General features: G+C 42.0%; 2 protein-coding genes across 23 annotated transcripts in view; both read left to right on the forward strand.

Annotated features, from left to right (window-relative positions):
• The first annotated feature begins 9 nt into the window (after positions 1 to 9).
• On the forward strand, positions 10 to 14137 carry FYTTD1 (forty-two-three domain containing 1). The gene is made up of 9 exons (XM_040073734.1): positions 10 to 144; positions 3133 to 3264; positions 6250 to 6395; positions 7150 to 7262; positions 8208 to 8304; positions 9202 to 9263; positions 10112 to 10186; positions 10992 to 11118; positions 12186 to 14137. Exons 1-9 carry the CDS (start codon positions 42 to 44, stop codon positions 12279 to 12281), a joined length of 951 nt encoding a protein of 316 aa, XP_039929668.1. The 5' UTR covers positions 10 to 41; the 3' UTR covers positions 12282 to 14137.
• Positions 14138 to 15136: 999 nt separating this feature from the next.
• The window catches only part of LRCH3 (leucine rich repeats and calponin homology domain containing 3), a 62178-nt gene continuing 59393 nt past the window's right edge, over positions 15137 to 17921 (forward strand). For 17 of the 22 annotated variants that reach the window (XM_040074864.2, XM_040074883.2, XM_040074881.2 and 14 more), the window contains exon 1: positions 15150 to 15365. In XM_040074864.2, coding sequence (XP_039930798.1) covers positions 15155 to 15365 — 211 coding nt within the window. In that variant the 5' untranslated portion in view covers positions 15150 to 15154. Of the gene's footprint in view, positions 15366 to 17921 lie in introns of all 22 variants that reach the window. The other 5 variants (XM_040074876.1, XM_040074880.1, XM_040074882.1 and 2 more) reach the window with 2 other exon arrangements.

Here is a 17921-nt window from a genome sequence, read left to right on the forward strand (position 1 = left end):
CGGGCCCGGCTGGGGGCGGTCCGGTCTGAGGGAGGGCGGCCATGAACGCGTTCGGGGCTGCGGCACCGCTCTCGGGCTCCTCGGCCGCGGCGGGGGCCCGGCACGGCGGCGGCGAGAGCCTGGAGAAGATCGACATGTCCCTGGGTGAGGAGCGGGGCTGGGGCGGTCGCTGTGGCCGACAGGGCGGGGGGCTCGGGCTGACGGGGGCGGGGGAGGGGCGGAAGGAACCAACGGGGCTGAGCCGGGCACCGGCGCGGGCGGAACCAACGAGGGCGGGGGGGTGGGGAGGGGAAAGGACGGGACCCTCCCACAGCGACGGCGCAGGAAGGACGAGGGTGGCGCCGGGGGCTGGGCACGGGGGCGAGTCCCGGGCGTGTCACCGGGAGCAGCGGGAATCCGGGGATCGCGATCCTTGGCGGGGAAGAGCCGGGGCCCCTTTGTGTCGCTTGGTGGTCTGAGCAGGCCGCAGACAGGGGCACTGCCTCCTTTTGGCCCTGTGAGGCCCTCAGCACTCGGGCCTTAGCCTGGGTGACCCTCGAGGAGCGTCCCAGGGCCTCGCCTGGCGCTCATAACTACAGAGATGGGTTTGGTGGTCTCTCAGCAGGCCTGGCATTTTTATTCTTCTCAGGTTTGGAAGTCGGCAGTGGCAAGTCCCCCGTCTAACCTCTTTGCAGTATAAGACCAGGCACACCAAGCATGACATCACCTCTACCACGTAGTTTCCTGTGACAAGCTGCCCCATTTTTCCCCTGCCCTCCTATTGCGGGGTGTGTGTGTTAGGAAGTTGCACAGACTCATTACAAACCTGCAGAGCTGTGTGTCTCCAGCGTGTCCAAGAAACTGACATCCACACTGTAGATACTTCAGTGAGGTATCTCAGAGAAGTTCTGTTCTGGTGCTGTGTACTGAGTCCCCTTAACAGTCAAGGATAATTTGATGTGTTCGTGGACTGCATCTTCCAGTTTACTTCTATTAAAAAAAAAGAAAAAGTTGGTTTTGTACACTCCAGGACTGCTCTGTGGTACTACCAGAGCATGATAGATTGGTGCTATCAAGAGACGTTGTTCAAAAAGCAGAATCAATGTGTGAACTGATATTATTAATGGTGGACTTGGCTTCTTTGTGGGCTACTGTAAAATAGGAGGATTTGTACAATTTCAGTAATTAATTCAGTGGAGTTCTTTGTTTGGGCAGTGGAGGTAACTTGTGAAATGATGTTTAGAGTTTGTCTGAATGTAGAGTAATGCTACAGCATTCATTGAAAAACTAAATCTGGTTTTTACCCATTGCAGACAGTCTGTGTTTTCAGGGTTGCTAATAGAGTTATTGATCCTGTTTGTTGTACTTTCACATATTGTAATGTTTCCTGGATGAGTCAAGTTTTCAGTCAGTCATTGCTACATGTCCTGGCCATTAATTAATAACTGATTGCAAAGGACTGTTGTAGTGTCATGAGGATGTTGTTTTAAAGTGCTGGTGTGAAGTGGCTGTGTCCCTCAGCTTCTTTGGGTGTATGAGAATGTTTTCACCCCAGCTGCTGTCTGTGTCAGGTATAACCAGAGAGAAGATGCAGTCCCACATCAGAGTGTGTTATCAAAGAAATTGACATGATCTTAATCTAGGAAACTTAAGATTGAGATCATGATGTTGAGTAAATTCTCCTATAGTTAAGATTAAACCATGTTTTGATTGTGTTATGTGCAGATGAGCTCCCAGTTTGATACTGTTCCCTGAGAACTCTGCTGTTCCAGCTGTAATTGTGGTCTCTGGTCACAAGATAGAAGACTGTTTCAGTGTGTCTCCTCTAACAAATGCATGAAGTCCCAAATGTCCTTCATTTACCCAAATAAGAGAATAGCTGAAACTTAAGTCCTTTTGTTTAAAAAGTTGTGACCTTGTGTGCAGCAACTTGCAAAAATTGGATTTAAGACGAAGCAGATGAACTGTGAAGCGTGAATTCATGTTAGAAGTGGCTTTGGTTTCCTTTGTGTATAAAAGGCTAGTTTGGAATCCTTGTTCCAGGGCCAACCCCTTTGGTAACGAAGATTCAGTAGAGATCAAACCCTGAGTGAACTGTATCAGTATTCTTGTCCTAGTAGATTTTTGCAGCAAAATGAATTAATTTTCTCTTAGCTTTGCTTTGACAGTGTGCAAACCATTGGATAACAGTGTTGTGATTTTGGTGGTTTGGTTTTTTATGCTGTTCTCTCTGTTCTACCACTTATGAGTCCATTTGAACTCAGCCACAAACACAGTAACCGATTTCCATCTTTCCTTGACTGAAAAAAGACTGTCCACGTATTTGGGGAGGCTACCTATTGAAACATGACATTTTTTATCTGTTGTACTCTCATGATAAAGATGCAGTAAACACAGTTTAAGAGTTTCCTTTAAGATGTTCTTGTAAAGAAGCTGACAGTCAGATAAAAGCTGCCACACCTCTTGCTTTACTCTTCTCTCCTGAGCTGGCTACCAGGTCATTGAAGGAAATCAAACTGGTGTAGCATAATTTACCCTGGAACCTGCTGTTCACTTTTCATCAGCTTGTTTCTTACACATATTTTTGAACTGATTAATAACTTGTCTGAGATTGTTTCCCTGGATTATAGATAAGGTGATTGCTTTGGATTGTAGATTCTTGGGGAGAGATGTCTTGCTTTTTTCCCCATCAGTCCTGGTGAACATCTGAAGATAACTGATGGCCTGAGTTGTCTCTGTGTGATCTTTTTTAAGTAGCTTAGGATGAAAGAACTAAGGCTGGAATTGATGTTTTATCTGAATTCTTCAAAGTCTGGGCATGAGATTGGATTTTCTTTAACAGTGTACAAAAACTAATGGAGTCATTCAAATTAAAATTTAATGCTGGGCTGAATGCCATGATCTTACATGTGTCTTGCATTTTCTGGATATATGCAGCTGCTTCCCTTTTGCTGGGGCATTGTATTATAAAGTTCTATAAGACTTAACAGGGACTGGATGTTTATAGTGCTAATGTTTCTGGAACCTTAACTTGTATGTACTGCCTTTGCAGGATTGATTGGTCTGTCTCCTGTGACTCCAGGCTGTTTGTAGTTTTTATTCAGGATGTTAAACTTTATACAGTATGTCAGTTTTTCCTTTTTCTTCTTGTAGATGATATAATCAAGCTGAACAAGAAAGAAGAGAGAAAGCAATATTCTCCCAAAATAAAAAGAGGGCTTCAGCAGAATCGAGCTCAACAGTTCAGTTCACCAGGCTCCAAGTGGGGAATCCAACAGCAGAAAGGTGTGTGCCAAACGTAACACAGATTCCACATTATCCTTTTTTGAGCTGAAAAGTAGCATAATGCAATGTGTGGATTGACATGGTCGGTTCACGTGTCTTTCAAACAGTGTCTTTTGATTATAATTCAGGGGTATTTTTAATCTCTTTATACTTGATTTTGTTTCTGATTCAGTGTGAGAAAGTAATTGACGTGTTTGGCCACCAGGGAGTTTAGATGCTTGAGGGACCATCTTTGAGTCAAGAATGAATTGACTTGCCTTCTGGTTCTTCAATTTGATTTTAATTTTGGAAATTGTGGTGATACCTTGCCCTTTCTCAGAGATGGATGGAACAAATGCTTATGCCAAAGCCTGTGTATTGGGAGATGTGGAGGCCTTGCCAGAGCTCAGAGCTTTGTGCAAAAGAAAAGAATATTTGCTGGTTAGAATTCTCTTTTATAGGCCTCCCCAAAGTATCTGTTACTGCAGGCTGTGGTCCTGGCTCAGGAACATTTAAATGGATAGTGCAGAGTGTGAGTTGGCTTTTCTTGGTAAGAGCTTGAGATGCAAAGGAAGTACTGTTTCAGCCTTCTTAAGCCAGTGTTTTTACAGTGGAATACGGAAATGGGAAGCCAGTGTTTTTACTGTGGAATACAGAAAGGAGAAGAAGTCATATAGGCAGGGAGTGAGGAGAGGAAAAGCGTGCAATAGCAGCTTTGCTTTAGGTTCCCCTGAGTAACTCAGTTTTTTTGATAAACAGGAGACGTTTTACAATTATTCCCAGGCTTTAATTCAGTACATGCATGGCTCCTGCTTGAAGTGCAGACTGGTTTTGCTTGCAGTTGGTTTTGAAAAGTATCTGTTTAGTACAGGATGATCAAAATATGGAAGAATACTGTCTGATAAGAAAGCTTACCACCTCAGTGTGAGGTAATTAGGTGTTTAGGTTAATACATGTAATTTCTTGTTTAGTAGCATTCCTTTAAAACAAAGACACATCTGTCTGGTGTGCTCACAATGATCCCTGTATTATCTTCGTCTTGCTTAGTGTTTGTTGTAGCAGCAGCTCCTCCTTTGTGTCTTAGACACAAATGTCTTTAGGGATCAGTGGAATGTTGTGTTACTCAGGGCTCAGAGGAGTTTTGGTTTCTATGCAGGCCCTCACAACTGGGTTACTTGTACATCTCTAATAAATTGGTGACAGGGCTGGAAAAAAATTTACATCTCTCAGCCCAAGTGTGTGAATATTTGTGTGGGTGAAGAGTAAGTGAATTTAAGTTGTAGATTATCAAACATGTAGGCTCTGTTTATAACTGAAATTGTTTATCATCAAAAGAGCACAAAAGAAACAAGTCTTAGGATTTAGAAATTTAGGAGAAACTTGATCTGTAAACATGAAACTCTAAATACTCCTGGTTTGGGCAGTTATCTTTCTCTGCTGGATCCTTACCAGCTTGCCTGCTTGTGTTCTAGGAAAAAGCAAACAATTTCTTTAGAAAATTTCCAGCTTCACGATGTCTTGAAACATTGGAAATAGTTTCAACTGCTCCTTCCTATATAGCTTGGCATATTTTCTCCCATTGAAAACAAATCTCTTACCTTGTTTTTGAGGAGAAGGTGTCATTAAATAGTTGTGAGCATTCTGGTTATTAGTAGAGTATAGGTGGATTTGTTGCTACTCTGTTGCTGTTGAATTTGCTCTGTTAAGTAGCAAATCCTCTGTGGACAACTGCAGAAACCACAGATGATCAACAGTGTTCAGTTCCTTGTGGTTTTAGAAGTGGCTGCCAAACTTTCTGGAAAGAAGCGAGGACCTTGAGCTGGGATTCTATTCAGCTTTTGGTGGTAAAAACAGAGAGATGACCATTGTTCATTTAAATAAAAGTTGTCCTTGGTGATACACAGAATGCAACTGCACAAAGCCCTGTGCAGCCTCAGCCAACTTGGAGGTTTTCATTTATCTGAGCAGGGGTTGGTTTAGAGAGCTCATGAGGTCCCTTTCAGCCTAAGCAATCCTGTTTCTCAGCTTTTCTCTTGGAAGAGCATTTGCTAACCAGACACAAAATGTGTGTACACAGCAGTTCTCCATGGCAAATTGATCTGAGCTAGGTTCTGACCAGTGGCTCATGGCTCCTGTTTCATTGAGGAAGCACAGATTTATTATCAATGCTGTTAAGTCAAATATGTTAATACTAACTGTGTCTGTTGCTGGAGAGCTGACTCTTCAGTCTTAAATTTGTTTTGCAGTCTGAGGTTCTAGAGGGAAGGGTGCTTGGAGACAAAACTGGGGCATGGTCTGTATTCATAGCATGAATCTAAATGACTCCAGACAGGGTTAATCAAACCCTGCTAACTGGAGATACTACAGACCTCAGGCTTAGAAGCCTTTTATATTCAAAAGCTGCTTTCAGTCCTCCGTTTGGCTGCACTGCCATGCAGACTTCTAATTGAAAACACTTCAAATGTGATATAATTCATGTGCTGTTTAATGTGCTTTTGTGGGCCAATTGCTATGTTCTTTCCTCCTAAGTCATGTCTTGGGAGTCACTGATTTAAATAAATAATCTTTGAAGCTGTCTTGTTTTTTTTTTTACTTTTAAATTTAGCAGGTAATTAGAAGTGTGCTGAGTGGGTAGGAAGCTGAGGGACTGGTTTGGTTTTATGTTGTTTTGATGAAGTTCCATTTCAGAGTATTTTGGTATTTTTCTGTGCTAGAAGAATCTTAAGTTCTCCTGCAGACGTGTCAAATCAGAAATTTTCAACAGAAAATAATGCAATGAACTAGAGCAAAACTGTGCTCTGTATGAGAAGCTGATCATTGCTGTACTGGGGCTTGGGCCAAACCTGCTAAATAATTGAGTGACCAAATTGTCTTCAAGTGTAGTGGTGTCCTCTGCCCTAAGGCTTGAAGTGTGCAGCCAAATAACTTGTGCTGCCTGTAAGGCATCTGAAAGCATTGATCTTTTTCTTTCAGGAGGAATTGTTGAGCTTTCTGTGCTTATTGCAGGTTATGGTAAGAATCGTTTGGGGCGCAGAAAGAAGATAGCAGGGAAGAAGCGTTCTTATGGAGTTATAACTGGCCTGGCAGCCAAGAAAGCTGTGGGTTCACGCAAAGGAATCAGTCCTCTGAACAGGCAGCCACTGAGTGAGAAGGTAATTTATGCAACCCTGGTGATTCCTGTCAGAAGAGGTTAAAAAATGAAACACGAGTGCTTCAGAAGAGTGCTACTGAAATACAAAGTGGATACAAATGGTGCAAGCTGTTATCAAACTGGGAATGTGTTACCTGAGTTCTTGTTTGTTTTGAGTGGGCTGGATCATGCCTAAGTGTGAAAATAGTTTCTAACACTTCATTGGGTTGCAAGTCATGAGAGTTGAAGTACAGAAGTATATTCCCTCTATATGGAGGGAGTTACTGTATTTTTACAGGGGAAATTGGTTTTCTTACAGACCAGTGATTCAGCCAACCTGCAGGTGCTAAGCATGTGCTGTTACAAAAAATGAAAGTTTTTGCAGAATACTAAACTCCATCAGTAGGCTCCCTTCTCTGTGCTGCTCCAGTGCATTGTTGCCTGCTTCATCTCATTCAGTATTGTAGAATGGGGATTGTCTTTGGATTTATGAAGAGGACTAATTTTAAGACATGTGAAGCATGGTTTTTTTCAGTTTAGGGAGATACGGTAATGAAAAAAATTACTGCTAAGGTCTGCTGCTTTTTGTTTTCTCCCGAGGATGCAGAGAATACAGAATTCATGAAATTGTAGAAGGTATTTTCAAATTACACTAGATTGTGAGAGGTAGGCAAACCCAAGTGTATTCTAATCACCGTTTGTAAATGGAAACTGAAAGAAAAATGTTTGTGATGTGTACAGTATACATTATGCTGTATATGTTTATTTTTTTTAAGAATGCACAGCGGAATTACCAGGTCTTGAAAAGGAAAACAAACCTGCAGAGACAGTCTGAAATACAGAGAAAACAAGCTTCTGTCCTCAGGAGGCCTACCCTGCTAAACAGGAGGTAAAATACCAAGTCTGCTTTCTGAACACTACCTGGCAACTTTCCATAGTGATCTTGTTTGACAGGGCTGAGGCTAAGAGAAGACAGGAGGTACAGTATGGGCAAGACCCCCTCATATGTGAGGTTCTACAAATGTGGAAACCAAGTATGTGGCAAACATGGTTTCCATGCAAAGCCAGATGTTTGTTATGATGTAGGGCACTCAGGAAGTGCCTCTGTTTGTGAGCACCTGGTATTCTGCCTTCAGTTAAATTACAGGCAGCCAATATTTGAGCATCCTGATCTTGTGGAAGGTGTCTGTGCCCATGACAGGGGGGTTGAATCTGGGGCATCTTTAAGGTTCTTTCCAACCCAAACCATGCTGTGTTTTATGATTCTATGTGGAAATGGCCGCTGGGGATTTTGATAGCTCAGAAGCATCAGCCATGGTTAGGGAACTTTCTAAACACTTTTGTGGAAGCTGGTGCCATCTGCAGCTTCAGGGAAGCCATTGCATGTTTTATTTGTGCTGGAATTAACACGTTATAAACTGCAACTGAAATGGTCTTTATGATGAAAGGTTTGACTATGTGACTATATCATGAAAACTGTAAGCAAACTTCCTTTATATGTGTTTTTTTTTTTTTTTTTTTTTCATCTGACCAGCAATGTTTAAAGTACTGGAGGATACTGAGCAAAGGGAAAAGCAGAAATAATGACCATATTGTCCTGTGATGTGTGATCATTAGGCTTCTATATACCAGCAGTGATTTCTGCATTTATGAGTAATGTGTTTCATTCCTAGTGGATGAGGAGCTTATCCCAACTGAAGCATTCAGCCTCAAAGAGGCAGCAATACTGATGTCTTTATGGATGTTTTGGGCACTTTTTTGACTTTCATAATTGTCTCTCTAAGGTGTTCCCTGTGGAGCCTCTTATAACTATATTTTTTAATAAATATTACAGGAATAACATGCCATCTGCTTTTGTCAGAATTGGAAACAAACTAAATCAGCAGAAAGATACTCGTCAAGCAACTTTCCTGTTTAGAAGGGGCCTGAAGGTAATACAAATTTTCAAAAGAACAAGGCTGTTGGGCCACAGGTTCTAAGCTAACTTGTAACACTGATAGTAATGAATCAACTTCAAATATCAGATCTGAGTAGAAACTTCAGATGCACTGGAAAATAGCTACAGGTTCTTCTAGGGAAGTGCACTCGTTCTCTTTAGTTACTGTAATCCATTGAGTCTGGCTTCACAATCCAGTGTAATTGAGCAATTCTGAGGGGCATGGAACTTGTCAGTATTTGAGAGTAGTCGCAAGAGATTAATTTTTCCTTTTAGAAGTTGATGTCAAAAAGCATTGTTGAGCTTTCAGAAGTTGCCTTCAGGTGAATAATAGAGCAGAAACACATTTTATAATTTGATTATGGTTTGGTTTGCTTTTTTAGTTATTTTTGGGTTATTTATTTCAGTTATTTTAGTTACTTAAGAAATTTTTAGTTATTTTTAGTAGAATGGAAAGATTGGAGAGTGCACGGCAAATGAAAAGTGGTGGTTTTGGGTTTTATTTGTGCCCTCATTCTACATCTGCCATTATTGTGACTGTAAGTAGCTGTTGTCTTCCTTCCAGATGGATTGCAAAATTACAGACAGGATCAGGAACTAGACAGACTTTTCTTGCTAGGGTAGTAACATTTTGATGTGTACTCCAAAATGTTGCCATTGCTCTGTTGGCAGTTTTGTTTAAATCATTTTTTGTTCTTAAAGTAATTTCTTTGAAATGTCTTACCAAGGTAATAGGGCTCTTATCTTTGAAGTCCCTCTGAAAGTACAACCCTGTTTGTGCAGAGTATACAAACAGCTTTAAACTTCTGGTTTCGAACTTCTGTATTTCCAGCTGCTGCAATAGGAATTGAAAGAGTATTCAAATCTGGTGTCTGTATTGATGTGTTTTCAGGTGCAGGCCCAAGTGCAGTCAGCAGATGATCTTGATAATCAGACAGTAAAGAGAACTCGTCAGTAAGTATCTAATTTAGAAAACTTCAGTTTTATAACACATAAGATTCTCATTTTAGCTCAGACTTCCTGGCTATGATAATAGAGGGGGGGTGGATTTTTTCCCCTCTGGGCACATCAACTAGAGTGACAGTGATCCTCTCCCTATTCTCAGTTATTTCCTTAATTATCTTCTAATTTATCCAGGAGGAGTTGGTTTGCATAAGACATTTGCAGGAATGAGGGGGAAGGTGGTAAGAGGATCAGACTAATCTCTAGCACTCATGAATACTGCATAGACTGGAAGAAAAATTCAAATGTCAGTGTTCTCCTGAGCTGTTGTTGCAATTTTTCTTTTATCTAATATGGATATAAGCCTGTGAAGCAGTTTAGAAATGAAAAAGGCAGAGCCCAATGAGGCCACTTGGCTCTTCCCCCATGTACTCTGCCCATATCGTTCTGTGCCTGCTGGGCTCTTTGCAGGGTGTTTCTTGGGAACACAACGGGCTGAGGAAAGCAGCAGGTGCCACAGAGTGTAGTCTGTCGCCTCTGGAATTTGCTATGTGGGCCATTTTGGCCTCATCTGTGGCAAGGAAACTGAATGTTTTAAAAAAGTGAACTCTTGGGTCAGTGCTGTAGTTCTGGTGTACCTGGACAGTGTGTGGATTTAGTGCTGTCCTGAATAGGTGTAGGTAAGGTAAAAGTACAAGAATCAATAGCCAAGTGTCAATAGCATGAGCTCTTCATACTGGCCAACGTTCCAAAAGCTTGCATATTCTTTGCTAGCTAATATTTTGGACATACCTTTCAAGATAACCCTGACTGAAATCTCTGCACAATTTTTGTAAATGATTTTTGTGTTTTCAAACCAGATGGCGAACTTCTACCACAAGTGGAGGGATCCTGACTGTGTCTATTGACAATCCAGGAGCAATCATAAGCCCAATGTGAGTTTTCAATTAAGTTCTGAAATGTTTGAATATAAGTGAAATTGTTGTTCTGAACCATTTAGTACATTCCTTGCAGGTAGTGTTTCAGGTGACCTCAAAGTCACAGCTTCTTGTGAAGGCTTTTAAGTCTGGCCCCTTTCTGAGTGTTTCTGAGCAGTGTTTGAATAATGTCACAGCTGGATCTCACACATCATCTCCCAGTTAGGAGCTTGATGTGGTGGATAGAGTGGAAAAGTGGTGGGCTAGTAGATTTTCACCTTCTCTGTCCCTTCCAAATCAGGCCATGTCACAGCTGTTTTCCACCTCTATCTGAGTGGAAATGACTGAGCACCTACTTGATGAGTGATGGTAACAGTTCCTCCCTGATTCATAAAATTGCTGCTGGACTTAAAGAGAGCATTGCTGTATTTGTGTTTGAGAAGTTGATGGTACTGTTGTTTATAGGTGATATATTTTAAAAATGTCTTGAGTAGCGTTTCCTTGGTAGCATTTTATAAGTAGGGAGAACTGTACCAATATTTTTTTTTGTATTTATAGGATTAATTAACTGGAAATTACACACTTGTCAGTAGAATTGCAGATAAAAAATTAGATAGTTTGCTGCTGGGACTCTTCCTGTCTGGTAGCAATAGCAAATGGTCTCTTTTTTAGTTCTGCCTGATTACCTTCTTGATTTTGTGCCCTCCAGCCCTTCAGCCAGCCTGGTCAAACGGCTTGATGAAATATTCATACCTCTATCAGCATTAAGGCTTTCTTGCATAAAACACATGTTCATCATGTCCTTTGTAACATTCTTTCACAGTTCCCAGAAATTACGATTAACTCGTAGTCCTGTGCCACCATTTCTGATGAAGAGGGACCAATCTGAAGAGAAGAAGATTCCAAAAGGGGTTCCACTGCAGTTTGATATAAATAGTGTTGGAAAACAGGTAAATGCAATTTTCCTCTCATAACTCTGGAAGTAATTTCAAGACCAATAAAAGCCAGTGAGGCACTTTACTCCTAGACTCGAAAGTGACAGAAAGAGAGAACAACTTCTTGTTGCCACTTCCAGTCTTTCCGCTAACTCACTGTGTAACTTCAAGCAAGTAGGTAAACTCACTGTTCCTGTTTTTCTAGTTCATGCCTTGCATGCCCACATGATTTAAATGGGATTTAAAATGTTGAGTATTTCTAAAAGGCTTCTGGTGTTCCTGCTGTGCTTGAATCAGCAACGGTGAATAATTCAGGGATGAGCTGCTTTCAGCTGTGTGACCTGCCTGGAACCCTGGCAGCTAGATTTATAAGGCAACTTTTGCTCTCCATCTAGGAAAAAAAAATTAAATGTGGTCTTGTAGAGGCTTGAAAGATGAGCAATTTGGCGCAAGTTTCATGAAGACAGGTGATTTGCTGCAGCAGTCTTAATGCTGTCATTGAAGGAAATGTTGCAGGGTGACAGAGTTAGATGCTGTTCTCGTAATCAGCTCCTTAGTGCCAGCTGTAGAAAACTCCATGGAGTCAAGGCACTGATCTGCATTTGTTCCATCCAGGAATAAGAACCATGTCAAAAATAGTCTACTACTATGGTGTCAAATTAATGGAATTTCTGGATTAGACTCCAGCTTGCTGCCTTAGTTGAGTAAACTGGAAAGCATCCTGCATTAAAATGGTGAACTTGTTGCTTTTGCAAAGTTGCAGAGAGTCTGTGTGGGGAAATGTGTACTGAAAGTTCCATTTTTCAGTCTGTCCTCAGTTTAACTTACAGTATTTTGAGTAGACTTTGAGTATTGACATTACGTACCGTGTGCTCTTAATGAATTCTGAAAATGTAAGCTCTTGATGTGTAGTCCAATCTGATTCTTAAATGGTGGTGTGGGAAGTGACAAAAAAATCCAAATGAGGCAACTAAGGAGTCAAGTGATGATACAGACTGAAGAAAAAAGTATTCTGTCTCCATTACTTTGATTAAATTAACCAAACACCTTTAAAGTTGTGGTTAAATTACTTTATTTTTCAGACAGGGATGACGTTGAACGAACGATTTGGGATCCTGAAGGAGCAGAGGACAGCACTGTCTCAGAACAAAGGAAGCCGCTTTGTAACAGTGGGCTAACCTGGCAGATGGACTTGGGCACCAAGCCCACCTACCTAGGACACTGAGCTAAAAGTGGGCAGAATAATACAGCATATGTCACTAGAATTGTCCAGACATCTTGCTAAGATGGTGGCAGAGCTATCTCTCTTTATTACTTTTACTTGGAATAGTAAAAGACTTGATGCCCTGAGAGAGAAAAAGTGGAGAGAAACTGTCCAACGTAGTGGCACCATCACCTGGTTGGAAAAGATTCTGTTGCCCAGCTGAGTTCTTTGACCCCTCTGTTATGGTAAAGATTAAGTTTAATTGTTTAATTACAAACCCATTTCTAGGGTTTTTAGGGACTGTCTTTGAGCTTTCTTTCAGACTCCAGTTTAGCACAGAGCCCCAGTCCATGGATACTTTGGTAGCAATGTAGCGGCATTTTTCATGGGAGCATTGGTTCTGTACTTCTTTGTGCTTTTAAAGTTCCATTATTTTCCTTTCTTGAAAACTGTTTTACATCCTCACATTCACAAATAAAGCTGTTAGCTGAGACCCAAATCTTTTAACTGGGATGGAGACTATTCTACTCTTACCCTTACAAGTGGTCAGATCATACACCATATTGGAGGAATACTGCAGAGGCAGTGTGAGAGTCATTTATATTCCAAATAGTTCAACTTCATCATCCTCCTCTGTAAAAGAAGTTTATCTGTCTCCTTTTCTTTTTAAGCTTTTGATTTTTATTTATTTTTTGAAAAGTTTTTCACAAAATTAATGCAATAACTTCACGTTTTTGAGTCATTTGATCGGAAAAGATTAGCAGTTCACAAGGAAGTCAGCAGTATGGTAGAGTTTCTTACCCTCCCAAATACAGGATTCTCATCCTGCATACCTTGCCCCAGAGGACTTTCTCTAACTCTTAAAAATAGCTGTAGGCAAGCAATCTCATGGCACTTGTTTGTTTTTACCAAAGAGAGGTAAGATGTGAAGCTGATCTGAAATCTGGAAATTGTCTGAAACTGAGGAACATTGCTGGAGGAAAGCCCTCAATTTGCCAGCATGTGTAAGGCATTAGGCAGGAACATGTAGCCACCTGCTTTAAGCATAGTTCTGTGCATCAGAATCTGCAGGACAATAACAACTGGGGCATCCTCAGTCTATATTTATATGAACCCTAAAACTGAGGCATCTCTTCAGAATTGCTTCCAGACCAGGCAGTGATGATCTTGGCGCTGCTTTTTGGCAAGGAGGGTTAGGTACAGTCAGCTAGGAGAGTGGCTGGCTTATGGCATCCGGGAATGTTCATGGTGTCTGAAGCAGGTTTTACTCCTTTTCATGTTCTTGAGGAATTTACATTTGACAGAGTTGGTTTCTTTGCATTTTTATCTCAAATTCCAAGTTAACTAGCATATACTGGCAACTGCAACCTTGAAGAGCACTTGACAGCAGAAGGGCTTTTTTTTGTTGTTTTTTTGTTTTGAAGTCAGAGTGCATTCTGATGCTAAATAGGACTTAAACCCTTATTTTTAATGTTGGAAAATATACCTTAGCAAAAGAAAATTAAATGTAATGGTGTTAAGGTTTCCTTCTTAATTACTAGTAGGATTTCTTTTTTAAATAAATGTCCCACTGTTAGAATTTGAGTAGGTAAAGTGTAGTTAGTCATCCTGTTTCAGTGTATACGTTTTCCATGTGCCAGGATGCAACAACAAAAAAATTCTTTTGCATCAGCCTAGATGCAAAACATTGATGCAGTGCATCAAATATGCTAGTTTGTATTTAATGAGAAGATGCTTTACACTGTACCTTTTGGTATTTTTTGGAGAAGTTACTACATTTGATCTATTCTGAAGCTGTTAATTTTTTTTTAAATAAAAAGTTACAGGTTTTATATTGTCTTGTTCCTGTTATAACCACCTGGGCAATATATTTGTTATGTGAAATTTCTAATAGCCTGCAAGGGATTCTTATTGATCAAATTCTTATGAAATATTCTGAAGACCACAGCAGAAAGCAACCTAACTGAACAGAGGGTTCACACTCTTTACTCTTTGACAAAGGAGCGCTTCTTGGAATGACACCGTAGAGGCTCACCTGCGTTTGAATGTGTCAGCTACTAATTAATGTTTCAGCAGTGGTTTGGTGCGGTGAGAGCACCAGCTGTGTCAGCCCAAGCACGATGGTTGCTGTGACATGTCTTGATAGCGAGAATCGCTGTCATCAACACCTGCTGCTGCAGGAACAGCCCGAGCAGCTTCCGTGGCCGCGTGTGGGAGCGCTGTGCCAGCAGGAGGCACAAAGCGGTGGAAATGCTCCTATTGTCAGTGCAGGACAAAATACTGCTTGTACATACATTTGATAAGGTGTTAAATATTGTGATTGTTTTGCTGCTTGATTATTGACAGCCTTTGTTCTTCATCATCAGCTCAGGTGCTGGCTGCAGCTTCAGGTGGGTTCAGTGGAAGCAGCTGGACAAGATGGCATTTATTAAGATGTCGCAAAAAGTGTCGCCTTTTCATGTCATCAATCCTTAAGTTAAAAAACGTGAGAGCAGTTGTTACCTTTCCCACTTAGCGGAGATCTGTGCGCTCTACCCTTGTTTTGCTGCTGGAACCGACACCCAGCAGCTGTGAGCGATGCTCACCCAAAAACCAAGCCGCGACATCCCGCGTTGGCGGGAAACGATAATTTTTAAGTTTCAGCAGGTGTCCGGGCGTGTCCGGGCCGGTGGTCCCCTTGCACGCCGGCCGGTCGGAGGCGGGCGGGAAGGTGCGGCCCTGAGGGGAAGCGGGCTCGGCTCGGCTCGGCTCGGCTCGGACGGGCGCGGGAGGCGCCGGGCGGCGGCCGCGCATGCGCCCCTGCCGCGCGCTGTGGCATGCGCCGTCCGGCCGGGCTGTGGCGGGGAAATGGCGGCGCCGGAGGGCGGCTCTGCCGCGATGCCCGCGGCTTGTCCCGCTCCGCCTGGTCCCTCGGCTCCCGGCTCCTGGAGCCGCTCCTTGGACCGAGCCCTAGAAGAAGCGGCGGTCAGCGGGACCCTCAGTTTGAGCGGCAGGAAGCTCCGGGACTATCCGCGAGCCAGCGCCGCCAACCACGATCTCAGCGACACCACCCAGGCTGGTGAGGGACAGGGCGTGAGGGAGGCGAGGCAGCGGGGAATGGGAGCGGGGGCTCTCGGAGAGCGTCCGGTGGTCCTGGCTGCCCAACCAGCCCCCGCTCAGGACTGAGTCTGAGGTGACCAATTTGCTGTCTCTTCGTTAAATTGAAGCTGGTTTCGCCTCCTTCCTTCGCTCTCCGCCCTTCCTCTCTTCGGATGAGGCAGGATGGAGGAGCTGTGGCAGGGTTTTTCCTCTGCCCCTCTGATGAGATCTCTCCCATTTGAAGGGGTTTTTTTTCTTTATCATCTCTGCTGTAAAATGTTTCCCTTATGGGGAACTGTTTTAAAAAGCGTTGTGAGGTTTTTCTCAGTATTGCTGCTCGCTGCTGTGGTTTTAGCCAGTCTTGTTCTTGCTGTGATGTGTCTCTATGTGAATGTGTGTATATACACATACGTGTGCACCCTCACAATCTCTCATCTTGTCCTGCTGACACGGGAGAACAACTTTCCAAGAAGGGCTGTCAGGTGCGTGTATGCTAAAGAAACTATTTCTTATAAGCTTTGTAAGCTCTTATGCTTCTATTACTGTAATTTTGAACAGCCATAAGAAGCTATGAAAGATACAGTGAATATAATCAGAGCCCTTTACTTTTTTTCACCTGTATAACATGAATTTAAGGATATTAAAGGTTATTAATTACTTTACAAAGTACAGTAAGCACTAGGATTTGTACTTTCTGTTCCTTAAATATATCCATAAGAATAGACTAAAAATGTATGCTTTGATTGTAAGTACCTTGATCAGAAGTGAAATCACATTTGTGTTTGCGTACTACTGTACTGAATAGAGAGGTGAGACTTGGGAAATGAGAGGTTGTGCAGGATGTAGAAATCTTACATGACATAGATCAGATTTAGTTTATTTTGATTGTGCAGTTGGATAAGTGAAGTCAAAGTAACTTTAAAAGGTGTCAGCATGCCATCTGCTTGTAGTTTTGAAATCTAATCATTTAGACTTTTTAGTATTGAGGTGTAGCTTGAAAGCTTAGAAATAAGCTTCCATCATCACTTTTTTTCAAGTTACCATGTTTGTTAATAAGTGTGTTTGCTACACTGTCAGTTAAGCAATTCAAAATGGAAACAACTTTGAAATTGTCTTGACTTCATATTCTGTCCTTTAACATCCTACTTATGCAAAAATCTGTCACTAACAAAAGAAACATTCATGAAAACGCAAGCAAACCTTGAGACAACAGTGGTTTGCTTGTCTTGAACACATCTCTACATGGAAAACACTTCTTGTTGTGATATAAATTTTGGGGGTGTTTTTTGTTTGATTTCTACAAGTGCAGTTGCACAATGAATGTGTAGGGGACTAATGTGTAAGCAAATACAGTATACACATTTGTGTGAGATTTGGGCTTTTTGTTTATAACACTATTCATTTACTGTACTCTTAAACAATTTGTGGGAATTCTTGTTCCCACCAAGGTTCCCATCTATTGTGATGAATATTTGCATTGTAGTTGTTCAAGAAGCATTAAATGCTAATAAGCAGCAGTGCATGCCATACACTTTTGTGCATTTATCATCACAATGAACCTTTAAAAAAGCTAGAACTGTTCTTAAGTTGTAAAAAGCAAAGCTTATTGAGAGTGTGTGGGGACACACATTATGTTTAAATTCTCTGTTTTGAAGGCTGCTGTGAATAACTTCATCTTGTGCTTTTTTTTTTTTTTTTAAATGTGGTCTGTTCTGTGACTTTTTTTATTTTAAGTAAGGCTGGGATCGGTTTTGTTCATGGGAAGACTTAAAATTCTTTGTATGGGCCTAGCCACAAATAATATGATACAATGTATTTGTGTGCTAGGTGTTGTAAACTCTTTAAACAACACCCCCACACTCTAGACTCCCAAGAGCCTTCCTACATGCTGTGCCACAGACTCCAAGCACCTGAAGTGCTGCATGTCTGTGTTCCATAAAAATGACTGGAATTGCTCACAAATTACAGGTACAGTTACAAAACTGAAGATGAAGCAAGGATGTACAAACCTTCCTCCTCATGCATAGACACCTCTCTAGTGTGAATCATATACTGGTACAGCTCATTCCCATTCTTGTAGCAATAAAAGTAACTGCGTGTCAGTGTAACCACATTGGTGCTTACGAGGTGGGAATGAATCACATCCCTCATTAAGGTAACTGCCCTGCCGGAAAACCAGGATCTCTCACTGCCTGACTGAGCCCTAGCAGAGCCGCTGGCCTTGCCTGGAAGCTGCTCTCAGCGCAGGTGAACCAGCAAAGCGGGTCAGTAGGAACAGGGTGTTGGAGATCAGAAGTTTGATCGAGTTTAGTTGGCTGCTCTCTGCGGATTTTGAGGTTGATGGTGGGTGATGTCAGCCAAAAGGTGCATTTCCAGACGTTATATCAATGGCAAGATCACATTTCTTTGGACCTTGTATGGGTTCAGATTTGACTAATACTAACCCTGGTGCTTAAGCGCTAATAGCTTCTAGGTACCATTCTTAACCACTTAGTAAACAGTCACCAGAGCAACAAAACCAGGTCAGCTTTGCTGC

This window comes from Hirundo rustica, chromosome 10 (genome assembly GCF_015227805.2).
Source record: "Hirundo rustica isolate bHirRus1 chromosome 10, bHirRus1.pri.v3, whole genome shotgun sequence".
Lineage (NCBI taxonomy): Eukaryota > Metazoa > Chordata > Aves > Passeriformes > Hirundinidae > Hirundo > Hirundo rustica.

What these genes read in the sequence shown, in the direction of transcription:
- FYTTD1 (XM_040073734.1), top strand. Translation starts at nt 42, where the DNA reads ATGAACGCGTTCGGGGCTGCGGCACCGCTCTCGGGCTCCTCGGCCGCG. An exon ending in CCTACCCTGCTAAACAGGAG is followed by an intron (nt 7,263 to 8,207) that starts GTAAAATACCAA and finishes TAAATATTACAG; the next exon opens with GAATAACATGCCATCTGCTT. An exon ending in TGTTTAGAAGGGGCCTGAAG is followed by an intron (nt 8,305 to 9,201) that starts GTAATACAAATT and finishes ATGTGTTTTCAG; the next exon opens with GTGCAGGCCCAAGTGCAGTC.